Source organism: Schistocerca cancellata, chromosome 1, assembly GCF_023864275.1.
Source record: "Schistocerca cancellata isolate TAMUIC-IGC-003103 chromosome 1, iqSchCanc2.1, whole genome shotgun sequence".
NCBI lineage: Eukaryota > Metazoa > Arthropoda > Insecta > Orthoptera > Acrididae > Schistocerca > Schistocerca cancellata.
The window spans coordinates 937,721,817-937,741,592 of record NC_064626.1 but is presented as its reverse complement, the minus strand read 5'-3'; the positions used below and the strand labels follow the sequence as shown (position 1 = coordinate 937,741,592).

Here is a 19,776-nt window from a genome sequence, read left to right as displayed (position 1 = left end):
ACCCATCTTCAGCCAACAATGTGCAAGTGTATGCTGGCCCACTGTTCCTTCCCTGGCTGCATTTTCTTCACCATGACCCTCCCTCCATATCCTCACTCTCTTCCAGCTGCCCCCTTCTTCCCCTCTCTCCTTCCCCACTGTCCCCTCCTTCCCCTCTCTGTGTTCTGATTTACGTAAACCCAGCTTGCTTGTAATTTTGTTCCTCCTGCCTGTTCTCTTTCATCCTTTTTGGTGCTTAGGTCCTCACTTGAGGTTTGAGGTTTGATGTCCACTTTTAAATTTTCTATTTTTAGTGTGAGCCATTTGGGGAAGAACTCCCTCCCTAGCATCTACGGCATGGATTCCTCTCCCCCCTTTCCTTCTCCTCTTCCTTCCCTGCCATAGCCACCTCCATCCTGCTTGGTCACTGGCATATGTGGCCAATCCGTGTGGTGGGGCTTTTACAAGCCCATCTGGTTGAGCCCCCTGATAACACAGGGTTCACCAAACTGATACCCAAACTGTTCCCTCCCCATGTATATCAAGGAGTGGTTGCTTGTCTTCCTGGAGCATTGGAACTCCCAGCAATGTATACAGTGCCAGGCGGCCCTTGCTGTGCCTGTGTGGCACCCATGGGGAGAGCCCCTGATCGGAGTGGGTGGTATCAGGGCCGATGCTAGGCACATGAAGCATATCAAGCTGCAAAAATCTGCCCGTTCTGAAATGACCCGTCTCTATGGATGGTAAAGGATCATTGACTGCTGCTTTGTATTACCCAGCAGCCTTTCCTTCCCTGGCTACACCCTGGAAGGAGGGCCAGGCTGACCCTTACCGCTTTGGTATGAAACACTTTCTCCACTACGTCGTCTGTACATTCACTGCCACAATTTTTTTCCAGGGAGTCATGTTTCATAGGGACCTCATACTGCAAACTGAAGAGGAACTTCTAGCTAATCTGGAGTGACATGGCATTCATTTTGTTCCGTGTGTGCAGGAGTGCCGTAAAGACAACCACACCAATACTGGTGCCTTCATTCTGTCTTTCAAAGGAGATATCTGTAGCACATAACCTTTACCTTCTCTGGGAGGATATGATTTAAAGCTGTATGTCCCACCACCCATGAGGTGCTTTCAGTGCTTGTATTTTGGGCATATGTCTTCATGAGGGAAGCCCCTGTGTTCCATCACCTGTGTGTGTCAGTTGTCATGACAGTCACTCTCCATGCTCTCCAGATTGCCCAGCTCAAAAGAGAGAAAAGAAGATCCAAGAGTACAAGCCTTTGGATCATCTGTCTTTTGCTGAGGCTCACTAAAAATGACAGATTCCATCCAGTGTCACTTTCTTTAACTTTTACCATTGTTACATCCTTTTCTCCTCCTACCTCTATTCTCCCTTTGTGCCTTGCCATCCTCCACCTCTGTAAGAGGGAGAGGGAGAAGTCCCAGAATAAGACGTCCTGGTGCCCTTGGAAGCGCCACCTCCCCCCTTGCAACCTGAGCCTGACATCTTATTTATGGATGTCACCCCATTCTTATCGGCTATGACCACTGGCAGTGACATGACCTCCCCTCGGCTTCTTTATGTCTAACATGGACTCTCACCACACATTAATCCAGTGGAATTGCAATGGATACAATCACCACCTACTGGAAATACAATGCCTTGTTTCCTCATATTCTGCATTCTGTCTAGCTCTTCAAGAAACGCATTTCCATGAGGACCACACTCCAACATTTCGTGGTTATGGAGCATTCTGTCAGAACTATGGTGCCTCGGGATAGCATCTGGAGGGATCTGCTTATTGGTTCATGCCTATGTCATTAGTGACTGGATCCCCCTTTGCATCAGCCTGAAAGCAATAGTAGTTAGAGTGCAAATGACTCCAGTAATAACCATTTGCAATGTCTATTCCCTCCAGGTAATCACTTCCTTATGTTGAACTGTCTACCTTAATACAGCAACTCCCATCCCGTAACTCGTCCTTGCGACTTCACTGCACACCACCCTTTGTGGGGAAGTGCCACTTCAGCGGGTATGGCTCTTCTAATTGACTTGTTACAGACTTTGATTTGTGTCTCTTCAGTGACAGTTCCCCACGCACTTAAGTGCCTCTCATGGCACCTTTACTGCTATTGATCTCATGATCTCCTCTCCTGCTCTCATGGCTTCCCTACATTGGTCACCCCATGATGACCTTCATGACATGACAACTTTCCGTTGAGTCTGTCATTCCCCTGCCGCCACCAGGCAGACAGGTCCCCACATTGCACATTCTGCAGGGCCAATTGGCACTCTTAAATATCTGCTGTGCACTTCGACACTACTTTCTTGAATTGCATTCTGATGTCCCCTATCTGCAGGTCCCCCTCGTCATCAGCCAGCACAGTGGTGGACCAAGGACATAGCAGTCACTGTCCAGGACCACTGACGGGCGCTGCAGCAATTTAAATGGTACCCTTCACAGACCAACCATCTTGCTTTTAAGCATCTCCATGCTAAGGCTTGCTTCCTTATTAAGCAGATAATAATAATAATAATAATAATAATAATAATAATAATAATAGAGGATAAGATGATCAGATGAAGTTAATCGACACCTCATGTTCTGTTATTACCAAGCAACAAACCTAGGAACCAACACAACTGGATACAGATCACAAGTATACACAACATTTATTACCAGATACCCGGAATTAAAATTTTTAACAGAACAACGATTAGCTGATCAGATCCGTGTAATAATAAAAAATAACAGGATACCCCAGTCAGAATTAGAAAACATCAAACAACAAGTACAACAAATACTGGAACAAAATAATGTGCAATCAGAAGAAGAAGAAAATACAGTAATGGACTCAAACATCCCAGAGCAAACAAACAAAGAACAACACGCATCAATTAAACAATCAGAGGAAAACGAAATCTTAAGGCAGCCACCAGAACAAGCACAAATAGAACACGAAGAGACACACGTGTCAGATATAGAAGAGAAATTTCAGCTGACATATATAGAATACAAAGACACAAATACAGACATTAGACCATTCTTGCATAGACCGCCAAATAACCCAAAAGTCGAAACAACAATAAAAACTATCAACACAATCATACACAACAAAATAAATGAAAATACAACTATGGAAGAGTTACAACTACTGGTTTATATAGGAGCACTCACTACACTAAATATACACACTAGGCAGAGAACAGAACAAACCAACACACAGAAGAAACCCACAAAACCAGCATGGCAACACAGGCTACAGATCAGAATAGAAAAACTGAGAAAAGACATCGAACAGCTAACACAATTTATAAGAAATGAAATATCAGACAAAAAATGAAAAAGGTTAGGTAAAATCTCACAACAAGAAGCAATAGAGCAATTAGATGAAAAGAAGCAGAAATTACAAGCATTGGCCAAACGACTTAGAAGATACAAAAAAAGTGAAAATAGAAGGAAACAAAACCAAACATTCAACACAAACCAAAAGAGATTTTACCAAACAATAGATAACACACACATTAAAATAGACAATCCACCAAACATAACAGACATGGAACACTTCTGGAGCAACATATGGTCAAACCCGGTACAACATAACAGGAGGCATGCACGGTGGATACAAGCAGAAACAGACACATACAATATGATACCACAAATGCCTGAAGTAATAATTTTGCAACATGAAGTCACCCAAGCAATTAATTCTACACACAATTGGAAAGCCCTGGATATGATAAAATAGCAAATTACTGGCGAAAGAAGTTCACCTCAACACATTCACATCTAACTAAATTATTTAACAGAAGGAGGAAAAAAAAGCCAAACTCTTTGCCTTTACAAATGTCTGCTTGTGTCTGTGTATGTGTGGATGGATATGTGTGTGTGTGCGAGTGTAAACCTGTCCTTTTTTCCCCCTAAGGTAAGTCTTTCCGCTCCCGGGATTGGAATGACTCCTTACCCTCTCCCTTAAAACCCAATCCTTTTGTCTTTCCCTCTCCTTCCCTCTTTCCTGACGAGGCAACCGTTGGTTGCGAAAGCTAGAGTTTTGTGTGTATGTTTGTGTTTGTTTGTGTGTCTATCGACCTGCCAGCGCTTTTGTTGGGTAAGTCTCATCATCTTTCTTTTTAAATATAAATTATTTAACAGTTACATTGCAGACCCATACACATTCCCTGATCCACTTACACATGGAATAACTTATCTGAAACCTAAAGATCAAGCAGACACAGCAAACCCAGCTAAATATCGCCCCATAACATGCCTACCAACAATCTACAAAATACTAACTTCAGTCATTACACAGAAATTAATGACACATACATCACAGAACAAAATTATAAATGAAGAACAAAAAGGCTGCTGCAAAGGAGCACGAGGATGTAAAGAGCAACTGATAATAGATACAGAGGTGACATATCAAGCTAAAACTAAACAAAGGTCGCTACACTACGCATACATTGATTACCAAAAAGCCTTTGATAGTGTACCCCACTCATGGTTACTACAGATATTGGAAATATACAAAGTAGATCCTAAATTGATACAGTTTCTAAACATAGTAATGAAAAACTGGAAAACCACACTTAATATCCAAACAAATTCAGATAACATCACATCACAGCCAATACAGATTAAGCGTGGAATATACCAAGGAGACTCATTAAGTCCTTTTTGGTTCTGTCTTGCTCTGAACCCCCTATCCAACATGCTAAATAATAAAAATTATGGATATAATATTACTGGAACATACCCACACAAAATCACACACTTGCTGTACATGGATGATCTAAAACTACTGGCAGCAACCAATCAACAACTCAACCAATTACTAAAGATAACAGAAGTATTCAGCAATGATATAAATATGGCTTTTGGAACAGACAAATGTAAGAAAAATAGCATAGTCAAGGGAAAACACACTAAACAAGAAGATTACGTATTGAATAACCACAGTGACTCCATAGAAGCGATGGAAAAAACGGGTGCCTATAAATACCTAGGATACAGACAAAAAATAGGAATAGATAATACAAATATTAAAGAAGAACTAAAAGAAAAATATAGACTAAGACTAACAAAAATACTGAAAACAGAATTGACAGCAAGAAACAAGACAAAAGTTATAAATACTTATGCTATACCAATATTGACCTACTCATTTGGAGTAGTGAAATGGAGTAACACAGACCTAGAAGCACTCAATACACTTACACATTCACAATGCCACAAATATAGAATACATCACATACATTCAGCAACAGAAAGATTCACATTAAGCAGAAAGGAAGGAGGAAGGGGATTCATCGACATAAAAAACCTACATTATGGACAGGTAGACAATTTAAGAAAATTCTTTCTAGAACGAGCAGAAACTAGCAAAATACACAAAGCAATCACTCATATAAATACATCGGCTACACCACTGCAATTTCATAACCACCTCTACAACCCTTTAGATCACGTAACATCAACAGATACGAAGAAAGTAAATTGGAAAAAGAAAACACTACATGGCAAGCACCCGTATCATCTAACACAGCCACACATCGATCAAGGCGCATCCAACACATGGCTAAGAAAAGGCAATATATACAGTGAGACAGAAGGATTCATGATTGCAATACAGGATCAAACAGTAAACACCAGATATTACAGCAAGCATATTATTAAAGATTCCAATACCACAACAGATAAATGCAGACTTTGCAAACAACAAATAGAAACAGTACATCACATCACAAGTGGATGTACAATATTAGCAAATACAGAATACCCCAGAAGACATGACAATGTAGCAAAAATAATACATCAACAGCTTGCCTTACAACATAAACTTATAAAACAACACGTTCCCACATACAAGTATGCACCACAAAATGTACTGGAGAATGATGAATACAAATTATACTGGAACAGAACCATTATAACAGATAAAACACCACCACATAACAAACCTGACATCATACTCACCAATAAAAAGAAGAAAGTAACACAACTAATCGAAATATCCATACCCAATACAACAAATATACAAAAGAAAACAGGAGAAAAAATTGAAAAATACATCCAACTGGCTGAGGAAGTCAAGGACATGTGGCATCAGGATAAAGTTGACATTATACCAATTATACTATCAACTACAGGAGTCGTACCACACAATATCCACCAGTACATCAATACAATACAGTTACATCCAAACTTATATATACAATTACAGAAATCCGTAATTATCGATACATGTTCAATTACCCGAAAGTTCCTAAATGCAATATAACATATACCGTACAGTTAAAAGGAAGTGATGCTTGATAAAGGTCCGCGTCACTTCCCATTTTTAACCAGACGTAACGTCTGAGAAAGTAAAGAAATAATAATAATAAAGATTTTATTGTCTTTAGGCCATTACAGCAATTGACAACGTCAAATGAAGTTACAATTTATAATACAGTGTGATAAGGTATTGACTACTGAAATATTTTAGCTTATATTACAATAAATGTACAGTGGGTCATCTGTTGGATTACTGCATTTTACAGTTGAAGAATTCATTGATATCATAGAACGGGTGGGCAATAAACCATTCATGCAGTCTTTCTTTGAATGTATGTTCAGGAAGATACTGTATGGCATGTGGCAGCTTATTAAATAGTTTGTGCCCTGTGACTTCATAGCTGTTTATTGATTTTGATAGTCCGTGGTAAGGCGTGTATATGTGTTTGATGCTTCTTGTGTTGTAACAACGTACATTTTCTCTACATTTTACATCTTGTAGGTTCTTCTTTGTAAAGATTAAGACATTGTATATATAGAGGTTTATTACAGCCAGAATTTTTTGTTTGGTAAGTAAGGGTTTGCAGTGAGCCTTATGTGAAGAATTTGTAATTATCCTAATGGCTTTCTTCTGCAATAATAGGATGTCATGTATATGACTACAGTTACCCCACAAGATAATGCCATAGGATATTATACTTTGGAAAAATGCAAAATAAGATGATCTGATGTATGTTTCAGGTACACAATTTCTGAGTTGTCTTAGTAAATAAATTACTCTAGATAGCTTACTACTAATGTAGTTTATATGTTGGCCCCAGGATAACTTTTCGTCTAAATAAACTCCCAGGAATTTAACAGAACTAGGGTCATCAGTAGTGGCTTGTCTCTTAGAGTGAAGATTATCTGCTGAGTTTTATTTTCATTTAGCAGGAAACCATTTGCTCTGAACCAATATGCTGCATGAGTGAGTGTATTTTCAGCACAGGTTTTAAGATCATTAAGATTGTTACTGCTATGAAGAAAAGTCGTATCATCTGCATACAATACAGTGGTAGATCTAATAAACGAGGGGAGGTCATTGATCATTATCAGAAACAGGAAGGGCCCCAGTACAGATCCCTGAGGCACACCTACTTTAACATTTTCTATGTTTGGCATTTCCTTACCAACACAAACTACCTGTTTACGGTTGTTGAGGTAAGCTTTTAATAGTCTGAGACTGTTTCCTTTGATGCCGTAGAATTCTAGTTTCTCTAGTAGTGGCGTGTGCTCAACACAGTCGAAGGCCTTACTTGGGTCACAGAATGAGACCTGAGCAAAGCCTTTGTTCTCAAAAACTTTGAGGATGTAACTGATTACCGTGTTGATTGCATCAATGGTTGACAGATTCTTCCTAAACCCGTATTGTGTAGCATTAATTATTCCTAGATTCTCAAAGTGAGATGATAATTGTTGGTACATGATGCATTCTATTATGTTGGAGAATGCGGGTACTATTGAAATAGGCCTGTAACTAGATGGAGAGTCTGTATCTCCCTTTTTGTATACTGGGACGACCCTAGACAGTTTTAACTCATAAGTAAAATATCCCTCAAGTAAGCACTTGTTTATGCAGTGGGTTAAAGGGTACAGAATGCAACCCCACACTTTTTTTAGCAGGTTGCATGATATGCCATAGATATCTAAGCTATCAGATGATTTCAGTTGTTTTATGACCCCTTGTACATATCTAGGCGTTACTTCGGAGAAGGTTAGCATGCTTGTATTTAGTGACTGTCTACCTCAATTTTGGGAGTGTAACTCTGATGGACTAATGTCTGGTTTATAATTGCGTCTCCTATTTCTTTCACAGAATTAATAAAAAAACTCATTGAGTGTTTGTGGTGGGATATTAATTTTGTCTTTTTTAGTATCTGTGGCAGCACTGTTAATTACTTTCCAAGCGGTTTTGCATTTATTGGTGGAATTATGTATGCTGTTGGCATTGTAGGTTTTTTTGGCCTGCAGGATGGCTTTTTTGTATTCATTCCTGCATTCCACATAGGCTAATTTGGCACAGTCAGACTTCATACTATTGTATATGTTGTACAGTAACAAAACTTGTTTCTTTAGATCTGTCAGCTGTTTAGTGTACCATATATTTTGTCTGTTTTGAGATCTGGATTTGTGGCTGCTGTCCATTATTTTGATTTTCTTTATGGGAATACTATAGTTAAATAGGGTCAAGAATGCATTAAAAAATCTATCAAATATTATTTTGGCTGGCAGGTCATTACTTGAAGTGAAGTGTAATGTCGATCGACACTACAATGGCCAAACCAGTCTCTGTCAGCAAGGGAATTACGGAATGTGTTAATTTTATCCTCGGTTACAGGTCTGGTAATCACAACTGTTGGGACAGGTCTGTTTGCATTGCTCCTATTGAGGGGAATTTTACTTGCATAATTTAGAGATACAGAGACATGGTCAGAGAACGGGAACACTACAACTTCACATGTGTTTTCAGTGGTCTTGAAGTTTACAAAGATGTTATCTAAACATGCTTTGTTTCTTGTGGGCCTGTTATTAACATGATGTAAATTGTATTGTCTTAGTAAGTTTTCCAGATCTGCAACACTACCCTTACATTTAGTAACATCAAAATCAGCATTCAAATCACCTCCTATTGCAAGCCATTTAATATTACTTAATTCACTCAATAGCATGTCCATTTTTTCTAAAAATATGTTAATGCTTCCCTTTGGTGATCTGTACATGGATACTACTATTAGCTTATGACTATTAATGATTATACCCGTAACTTCAAAGTGCTGTTCATCACACAAGGAATTTAGTCTAGTTTGGTTGTTGTACAATTGAGTGACTGGTTGGAATAAATTGCCACACCACCTCTAATGTGCTCTTTCCTACAGTAGCTATTTACTATACTAAAATTGTCAAATTTGGCAACTGCAAGTTCATTCTCATTAGCCCAGTGTTCACTCAGACAAAAAATATCAAACTGGTTATCAAGACCAAACTCATTTATGATAAGTTCTTTATCTTTCAGTCCTTGAACGTTAAGGTAACATATTTTAAGATCCATGCTCTTATTGCTTACACACTGAACACTATGGTGATTGGTTTTCAAACGTTTTTCAGGGCTTATCTTTTGGATTTCTGCCTCTTGTTGCCTTTTACTAAAAAATTGTTCACTTTGAGTGGTAGCACATCTACTGTTGTATGCCTACTCTTCCCTCCTTGTGATGATATTGTAGATGAGGCTGCTACTACAGGAATTGATGGAACTGCTGCTGTTATGGAGTGTGGAGGAACTGTTGTGGCATCTGGTGACTGAGGAGATAAGGCGAATGCTTCTTCTTCTGCTACTGTTGAATCTGGCTGGTGAAGTGTGATAGGTACTGCTGCTGCTGCTGTAGGCATTGTTGTGGCAACTGGTGACAGTGAAGATTTGGATGTTGCTTCATCTTCTGCTGCTGTTGAATCCTGTAGATGAAGTGTGGTAGGTACTGCTGCTGCAGCGTTTGTTATTGTGTGGGTATAATTGCTGCTTCCACCTCTACTTCTACTGCTGCAATAGAAGTAACCATTTCTTCAGGCTCTGCTTGCGTCAAGCAAGGAACAGGAAGAGCAGCAATTACTTCTTGGTTGTCAGATGCTTTCAGTATCATGCTGATGTTTTGGCACAGAATCTTCTTGCCTCTGTTATTAAGGTGCATGCCATGTCTCGTGTAACAGTCTCTTTGCAAGGAGTCCATACTTATAAAATATGCATTTTGGTAGGCCCTGCAAATCTTCGAGTATTGCCTGTTTGCTTTTATGATTTCCACATTCACACATGACCATTCCGAAAGGTCATGCCTATGTGGAATTCAGATTACAAAAACTGATTTCTCTTGTGTTGAATTTAGTATTGCCTTAAGGTTTCGTGTTGCACTGTGGAGGTCGTTTTTATATACATTATTGGCTCCAGCTATGACGACAATATGACGATCATTTTCAGTTTCAATGTTTCTAATGAGTTCTTGGATGGGTGCACCTGGTTTGACAATACTAGTTGCTTGTATACAATGACTGTAACATAGTATTTTTGCGATCTCACATCCATGGCTATCAGAGAATATTTTCACTTTGAGTTTGTCTTCACGTTTATTGCGGAAGTTTCTGCTCATGTGCTTGTCACTATATAGATTCGGCGTGTTGTTGTAATAAAATAATAAAGAATACTGGGAGTGCTATGTTTCCTCCCATGGGACGTAAGCCTCATCATCACAGGTTTGGTAAAAGCTCCATAGCCTTCCGGGCCACCAGCAACAGTCAAATGTCCAGGGTCTTACCCTCAAAGGTATTATGTGTACCGATCAATTGGTTCTCGCAGGACACCTCTTTGCGACAGCATCTGTATCCTCTTCCTATCCCCATCATAAAGGCTGAGAACAACCAGACATCTCTAGACAGCTGCTGCCAAATTAGCCTGACAGCTGTACTTTGTAAACTGCTTGAGAGGATGTTTAGCTTCTGATTATGTTGGGTGCTCAAATCTCGGGGCCTTTGATCCTGTATCAGTGTGGCTTCCGGGAAGGGCGATCTCAAACTGACCATTTACTAGGATTGGAAACAGCAATCCGACGGGCTTTTACTACTCATCACCTTGTCACAGTCTTCTTTGACCTACGTAAGGCATTTGATATGGCTTGGCACCATCACATTTTAGTTACCTTCCATGACAGGGGCACCTGCACGGCCCCCTTTCGATTTTTATCCACAAGTTTTTATGTCACTGGCTCTTCTGGGTTTGAGTTGGCACTTCACTCAGTGCCCATGGGATTCAGGAGAATGGCATTCCACAGGATTCAGTGTCAAGTGACATGGCCTTGTAGCCTCTGTTGGGCCTGTGGTTACCCTGGCATTGAACATCAATGATTTTTGCATTTGGTGCAGCTCCCACTTGTCACCATGTGCTGAGCACCGGCTCCAAGGTGCCACCTGACGGGCCTCTATGTGGGTCATCTTCCTTGGCTTCCAGTTTTATGCATTTTTGTCATCAACCCACTGTACACCCCGATCCAGAAATTTATTAAGCCAACCATGTCCTCTATGTTGTAACACAATCCCGTTTCCTGGGCCTTAATTTTGATAAAAAGCCGACTTGGCTGCCACATATTCGCCACCTAAAAGCTACATGCATGTGGAAACTTAATGCTGTCCGCCTCCTGGCCCCCACATCTTTTGGTGAGAGCACTCTTCTCCCTCTTGAGAATGCTCTGGTCTTGTCCAGAATAGATTATGGTAGTCAGGTTTATGGCTCAGCAGCTCCATCAACACTGCAGATACTTGACACATATTAGACCTTCTGGTGACAAACAGACCCGAACTATTTGAAAAAGTTAATGCAGAACAGGGAATCAGCGATCATAAAGCGGTTACGGCATCGATGATTTCAGCCGTAAATAGGAATATTAAAAAGGGTAGGAAGATTGTTCTGTTTAGAAAAAGTGACAAAAAGCAGATTTCAGAGTCCCTGATGGCTCAACACAAAAGTTTTGTCTCAAGTACAGATAGTGTTGAGGATCAGTGGACAAAGTTCAAAACCGTCGTACATAATGCGTTAGATGAGTATGTACCAAGCAAGATCGTAAGAGATGGAAAAGAGCCACCGTGGTACAACAACCGAGTTAGAAAACTGCTGCGGAAGCAAAGGGAACTTCACAGCAATCATAAACATAGCCAAAGCCTTGCAGACAAACAAAAATTACGCGAAGCGAAATGTAGTGTGAGGAGGGCTATGCGAGAGGCGTTCAATGAATTTGAAAGTAAAGTTCTATGTACTGACTTGGCAGAAAATCCTAAGAAATTTTGGTCTTATGTCAAAGCGGTAGGTGGATCAAAACAAAATGTCCAGACACTCTGTGACCGAGATGGTACTGAAACAGAGGATGACGGACTAAAGGCCGAAATACTAAATGTCTTTTTCCAAAGTTGTTTCACAGAGGAAGATTGCACTGTAGTTCCTTCTCTAGATTGTCGCACAGATGACAAAATGGTAGATATCGAAATAGACAACAGAGGGATAGGGAAACAATTAAAATCGCTCAAAAGAGGAAAGGCCTCTGGATCTGATGGGATACCAGTTCAATTTTACACAGAGTACGCGAAGGAACTTGCCCCCCCTTCTTGCAGCGGTGTACCATAGGTCTCTAGAAGAGCGTAGCGTTCCAAAGGATTGGAAAAAAGCACAGGTCATCCCCGTTTTCAAGAAGGGACGTCAAACAGATGTACAGAACTATAGACCTATATCTCTAACGTCGATCAGTTGTAGAATTTTGGAACACGTATTGTGTTCGAGTATAATGACTTTCCTGGAGACTAGAAATCTACTCTGTAGGAATCAGCATGGGTTTGAAAAAGACGGTCATGTGAAACCCAGCTCGCGCTATTCGTCCACGAGACTCAGAGGGCCATAGACACGGGTTCACAGGTAGATGCTGTGTTTCTTGACTTCCGCAAGGCGTTCGATGCAGTTCCCCACAGTCGTTTAATGAACAAAGTAAGAGCATATGGACTATCAGACCAATTGTGTGATTGGATTGAAGAGTTCCTAGATAACAGGACGCAGCATGTCATTCTCAATGGAGAGAAGTCCTCCGAAGTAAGAGTGATTTCAGGTGTGCCGCAGGGGAGTGTCATAGGACCGTTGCTATTCACAATATACATAAATGACCTGGTGGATGACATCGGAAGTTCACTGAGGCTTTTTGCAGATGATGCTGTGGTGTATCGAAAGGTTGTAACAATGGAAAATTGTACTGAAATGCAGGAGGATCTGCAACGAATTGACGCATGGTGCAGGGAATGGCAATTGAATCTCAATGTAGACAAGTGTAATGTGCTGCGAATACACAGAAAGATAGATCCTTTATCATTTAACTACAAAATAGCAGGTCAGCAACTGGAAGCAGTTAATACCATAAATTATCTGGGAGTACGCATTAGGAGTGATTTAAAATGGAATGATCATATAATGTTGAGTGTCGGTAAAGCAGATGCCAGACTGAGATTCATTGGAAGAATCCTAAGGAAATGCAATCCGAAAACAAAGGAAGTAGGTTACAGTACGCTTGTTTGCCCACTGCTTGAATACTGCTCAGCAGTGTGGGATCCGTACCAGATAGGGTTGATAGAAGATATAGAGAAGATCCAACGGAGAGCAGCGCGCTTCGTTACAGGATCATTCAGTAATCACGAAAGCGTTACGGAGATGATAGATAAACTCCAGTGGAAGACTCTGCAGGAGAGACGCTCAGCAGCTCGGTACGGGCTTTTGTCAAAGTTTCGAGAACATACCTTCACCGAAGAGTCAAGCAGTATATTGCTCCCTCCTACGTATATCTCGCGAAGAGACCATGAGGATAAAATCAGAGAGATTAGAGCCCACACAGAGGCATACCGACAATCCTTCTTTCCACGAACAGTACGAGACTGGAATAGAAGGGAGAACCGATAGAGGTACTCAAGGTACCCTCCGCCACACACCGTCAGGTGGCTTGCGGAGTATGGATGTAGATGTAGATGTGGGGTGCGTCTGGCTTTTGGTGTCCTTCGACTAGTCCCAGTGATGGTCTCCTCGCAGAAGCTACAAATATGATAGAGCCAACTCTGGTTTCTTATGCAATCGCCATTCGCTGATTTCCTGACCATCCCATGTGCCCTGTCCTCTTCGCAAATAAGGGATGTCTCCCTCCTGATAGCTGCACACGGGTGGGATTGGATTGCCGGTTGGAATGCGTTTATGCCCCCCCCCCCCCCCCCCCTCCCCGGATGCTGACTAGACGACGGATTAGGACCGACATATTCCAGGGTGCTGAGGTCTCTGTCATCCCTATGGCCTTCCAGTATCTTGTACATTCCATCCTTGCAGAGTTCCATGGTGCTGCCACTTCTACACTAATGGTCCTAAGATGATAGATAAAGTGGGATACACTTTCACATCCCCTACTGGCTTAGAATATCATTTATTGCTGGAATCATGTAGTGTGTTCACAGTAGAGCTGCCTCCCATTAACAGGGCCCTCCATTTTGTTATTCAGGCCTCCCTCCACAGTGTTTGACTCAGTGAGCAGCCTGCAGGCAATTGAACAATGGTACTCTCATCACCCTCTAGTCTCTGCTGTCCATGACCACCTCTCTGCCCTTGACTGTGCCACCTGCTCAGTTGTCTTTCTCTGGGTCCTAAGTCATGTGGATATCCCATGGAATGAACTGGCATATACTTACCCCTATTTCCTTTGATGCTACCAGCTGCAGATATTCACTACATGTTGATGCTCTCCCCTTTTTGTGTATGGATATAACTTTTGGTCATATTATCAAAACAAGCATTTCCAAGTATAGAGCTGTTATTGTTAGTGCAATATAAATGTAATGAGTTGAGTAGGTTTAAAAACATTTCCGAGTAGGGCTCATCTGAGTCTGACAACTCTGTTGAAATCACCACACATTGCAACATTTGTTCTGAGTTTTTAAATTTTTCTCAGTTTGTTAAAACATTTCAAAAAATAATTTATCGCCATCTGAAAATCTACACAACTTAACAATTATGATATTCTGGTCAATCATTCTTGTACAAATAAATACTTCATTTAATTTAGAGGAGTAGGAGTCACAGGTGGCTAGGCTGTATAGAAGGGGCTTCTTGGCATGGAAAATGGGTGGCAGAGACTAGTTTAGTTTAGTTATGTCATGGTCCGTAGATCATTTTCACAATTATTTTATTGATGTGATTTGGAACAAGTCAGATTACAAGATTTATATACACACACATGAATAGTGCTGATATGAATATTACTGAAAATTTTAGTTCTACACTTGCAACTACATTTAGAGGTACAATTCCCCCTCCCACCGCCGCTGCCACCACCACCACCACCACCACCACCACCACCACCACCAAAGTGAAGTGTTGATGATAGCTGGTAGGACTGATATGGATGGAGGTATTGATGCAGCCATCATTGAGGTGGAAATCAATATCGAGGAAGGTGGCTTGTGTGTCAGCATCGAGGAAGGTGGCTTGTGTGCATGCATTCGTGGGAGGGTGGTGCGCGTGCCTACACACACATGCTCATCATAACGTAACTCAATGAGTCTTAAGATTGATGGCTTTAAAGTAAATGTTTTGTAATGCAATATCCTCTTATCCTAAATAGTAACACTTATATATTTTCTAATTAAAATTGATTAAAAAATGCAAAGGATGCATAACATTAAGAGTCAATGTTTATTTCAGGTACTGTTGATGAAGCAACTGGAGACATACAAAAAAATGGTCAGAAAGAGCCTCAGTTAGTAAATGGAGTGTAAGAAAATATTTATGTTGCTACTTTCAAATGCATATAGAAGATGGCATTGAAATTAATCTCATTTTACAAAGTGTAAAAGTTGTACTTTTCTGTGAAAATAGTAAGTAAGTTTCCTTTGTTCTTGTTAGTTGAAATGGCAAGAGCATTGCTAAAACACACTAAATTTATTTTACAGTAGTGTGTTTAGCTGTAAATAAATAATTTTCTTACTGCAGTTAAATTTTGGCTACATTAACTTTATATTGAAATTATATTAACCACTGAAAGCTCATTTTAAGAAAAGGTAATGAAAAAGTTTCATTTGCACTGAACTTCTACTTGGGGGGGGCGGGGGGGGGGGGGGGGGAGGAGGGGAAGAGGAAAATAGGTAGAGAAACATAAGGGGAGAAATTGAGAAGAAATTAAAAATATTTTTTGTGGAAGTGTCTGAGCACATACAGGAAGAAAACAGATTAAGAGACACACAATGAGAGGTCACTATTTTCAAGTGGCTGTATGATGTCACGTGTGTCACTTGTATGATGTCACGTGTGTGTGTGTGCGTGTGTGCGTGTGCGTGTGTGCGCGCGCGCGCGCACACACAGTTTTTTCTAGTTTTAGTACACACACTGGTGACACTCAGTGTTTTAGGACATTTTCTTTGAAGCTATAGGCTATCCATTAAGAAACCTTAATTATTTATTACTGAGAGTTGGTTTTTTTATCTTGACAGAAATTTCCTCAATTGTCTGATTAGTTTTCCTAGCTCATAATTTTATTATGTTTTACTATTTATTACATTATTGGCACCAGAAAGATTTTCTTGTTGCATATTCATACATTTTGATGTCTGCTATCGTTGATGCTCATTACCTTAAAGTAAGAGTATCAACAAAGGTGCATGACACATTTGGTGCGTGTGCGAATTACGCAAGATAACGTGGAATAGCTCAAAAGCTTGGAACATGTCCATTGTGTTACATCTATCTGTGCTTCTGAAAATTGTGGTGTAGCTATGTACTTGAAGTAGTTGGGCAGGCCAGCATATGACAAGTGATTTAACATTACTTAGTGACATCTGCTATAAAAAAAAAATTAAGAATTTCTGAAGATATGGAATGAAAAAACAGAATTGAAGAAAAAATAATTTATTCCAATACTTCACAATTTCTTTTGCCTTTTAATTTGATATCATCAAAAGAGCAAATAACATGCAAGTAACATTGTGTATGCAGGCTAATTTGACACATATATTCAGTTAGTAACATGGCCCTCTGAATTTCCAAATTAACTTTTGTTAGATGAAATATTCCATACAAGTAAATTTCTCTATAAAATAGGGATGGGTGGAAAAGGTTAAATTTCAGCAGCATACTGTAAATGACTCATGTTGAATAATTTGACCCACTATGCTCAAAGTTTAAACACACTGTACAGTATACTGACAATGGACATTTAGAAGATATGTTAAATATATCTGAAACTAGCTTCTGCTTGTACATATGATGTGAATGATGATGATGATGATGATGTGAATGCAAATCTTGGCACTGTACCTAGTAAGAGACAAAAACTGTGCACAGGCACAGTAAATTGGCAAGATGAAAGAAGCCACTTTGATGAGTCGCATCACTGTTGCTAGATGCAAGTTATTTGTGGAATGCTTTATATCACTGTTTAATAATTTGTTATGTAAGATAAAGCAGTGCTCTTACCATTTCATAGAATTTGTGATTTATTTGATAAGTATTGCTTGTACCTCAGACTGATACACACATTGGTGAATAGAGAAACTTCCTGAAGTCCTTTTCCACTTGTAGCGTATGCTTGTAGGTTTCACTGATTCATAGTGTGTTGTGTCTTCTGAGTGACAGATTTCATTTTACTACCTTAGTACATCTAGTCATTAATTGCAACTGGCATACAATATTACTGAAAGGTTACACAGTAGTATCTTAACTGTTTGTTTTGTCTGGTACTTACAGCTGTTTTGATGACATCCTCATTTCAAAATCAGCTTTTGTCTCCTACTGTGTGGTGTATTGTGTGCATTGTTGCAAATGTCTTTCTTGCAGATTGAAGTAGGCCAATGTTAGTGCCTTTTTGTTAATTGAAATTGTATTATGTGATATCTTCTTACTTTAGGCATTGTGTTTTTACTCTATGGTTATACAAGTAATTGAAAGGGATTTTTGAAAAGAAAACAAAGTATTTGTATTTTTATGTCACAGAATCACACAAAACAGCTTTATATTTTCACTTACATTGGAAATTCCAATGAATTCAAATAGTGGATCATAACTGCTAGTTGAAGTATTTCAAAGACAGTATTGTATTGTGTACTTAAAATGGTTCCAGAAAGACAATTTTCTTTGTACCTGTAGCTTTTCATTGTTACTTTTTACCTGTGTGCATACATTGTGTGTGTTTGAACTGTCCTAATATCTGTTACAAGTAATATAACTTTTGTTTTGCACTTCTTGCTGAAAGAGGAGCAGTTTATTCACTAAATTGAAAGCTTTTTTAATCTTTCTTTTGTCATTGGTGATACAGTGTGACTGTATTTGCAATACATTGTTGCTGACCAAAGTTAAATCACTGTGTTGCAGCAGAAGTTAGGCACTGAATATTTTGAATATTACAAAGTCCTGTTTTATATCTTCATTTCTTTTTCCTGATTGCTTTATATGATGCTTCTGATTTCATGTTCCAAAACTTTTATTATATTTAGTATTCAACAACAATAGCACAGTAACTGTACAACTATTTGTCATCATCATTGTACACAATTCTGATTTCTGAGTTAAAATACTGTTTGTTATGGATCATAATATTACTAAAAGTGTTTTGCATAACATTATAATAATTCACTATATGACACAGAAGGCATGTCCAAAATTTAGGACAGAATTATAACTATTACCAACCCAATATTTTTTTAATTTTGCAAAATCTGTTAGTAAAAGAATTAGAATTGTTCACAGAATGAATGGAAGTTCCAGTATGACCCACAGGTCAGAGAGGAATTGGTTATATTAATTTGCACTCTCTCTCTCATTAGTTTGTTTTCCTCTTTGGTTATTACAGATAAAGTTAATGCTTTTCCCATCTCTTGTTATTTTGTGATCACTTGTACCAAAATTAATGCTCCATAAATTTTTATATATAAAAAACAGTGGTTCAGATAGTATATGTCTGTCATGTGCACTGAAACCAATTAAGATATGTATCTTCCATGTCTTTACTGACTAGCTGTTGCCACAAACATTAAAAAACAAACTGTAAGTAATCATAATATTTTAAATGACTTCAGCCTAAGATATTTTAATCTTCAAGAAAGTTTGTATTTTTTGTGCATAATGTGCTATAAAAAGTCAAAGCTTATTAATAACTATTTTTCCATCACTTCAAAATCTTTCATATGAAAACACTCAAAGGCATTAAAGAACATAACCCCCCATATATAGATGTGCCTCAGTATTATTTTATTTTCTCCATTTTTAGTAAAATAATTTGTACATTAAAATTGTTTCACATGCCAAAATTATTTATATGCATATAATTTAGTTGCAACAGGGTCCACAGCTGTGATATACGTCTTGAAACAAATAAGTTTTCTTAATTAGCTGTTTTTCATTTCCATGCTATTTTGTGTATCATATTATTTTGGCTCTGTAGCCATTTTCAGGTAAAATGTTTAACCTGTTAACTATTTGTTTCAGGTTAGTTGTATAATTTTATGTGTGTCTGTTGTTGGCTGAGCTTGAGAGCTATAGCCATGATAATTGTTTAGTACAAACAGTAGCACACAAGCAAGCCATTTACTATCCTCAGAATTGTGTGAGTGTAACCTGAAACAACATAGTACACAAAATGAAATGGAAATGAATGACAGCCAGTTCAGGAAACTTATTTCTTCCAAGATATTTATATGCAGTTAATGCAAATACTGTCTGGATTCAATAACTGCTTTAGAATTGTACCTTTTAACGCTATGGACTATGGGTTTCAGTTCTCAGTGATCAACAGATTTGCAAGTGTGCCTGTATAGTATATATACTTAACATCTCATCAGAAATGGTGTAAAATACAAGTAATATCTGTAAGATTTTGTGATCTGTAACCTGTAGACCACTATAACAATACACCCAGCAGTATTAAAATGTTCTATTTTTTCA

The 19,776-nt window shown here is 39.0% G+C and overlaps 1 protein-coding gene across 2 annotated transcripts in view; it reads left to right on the top strand.

Annotated features, from left to right (window-relative positions):
• Positions 1-15,963, top strand: part of LOC126191480 (TRPL translocation defect protein 14) — a 186,035-nt gene extending 170,072 nt beyond the window's left edge. For both annotated transcript variants that reach the window (XM_049932375.1, XM_049932367.1), the window contains one exon: positions 15,547-15,963. In XM_049932375.1, coding sequence (XP_049788332.1) covers positions 15,547-15,620 — 74 coding nt within the window. In that variant the 3' untranslated portion in view covers positions 15,621-15,963. The remainder of the gene's footprint in view (positions 1-15,546) is intronic.
• The last annotated feature ends 3,813 nt before the right edge of the window (positions 15,964-19,776 follow it).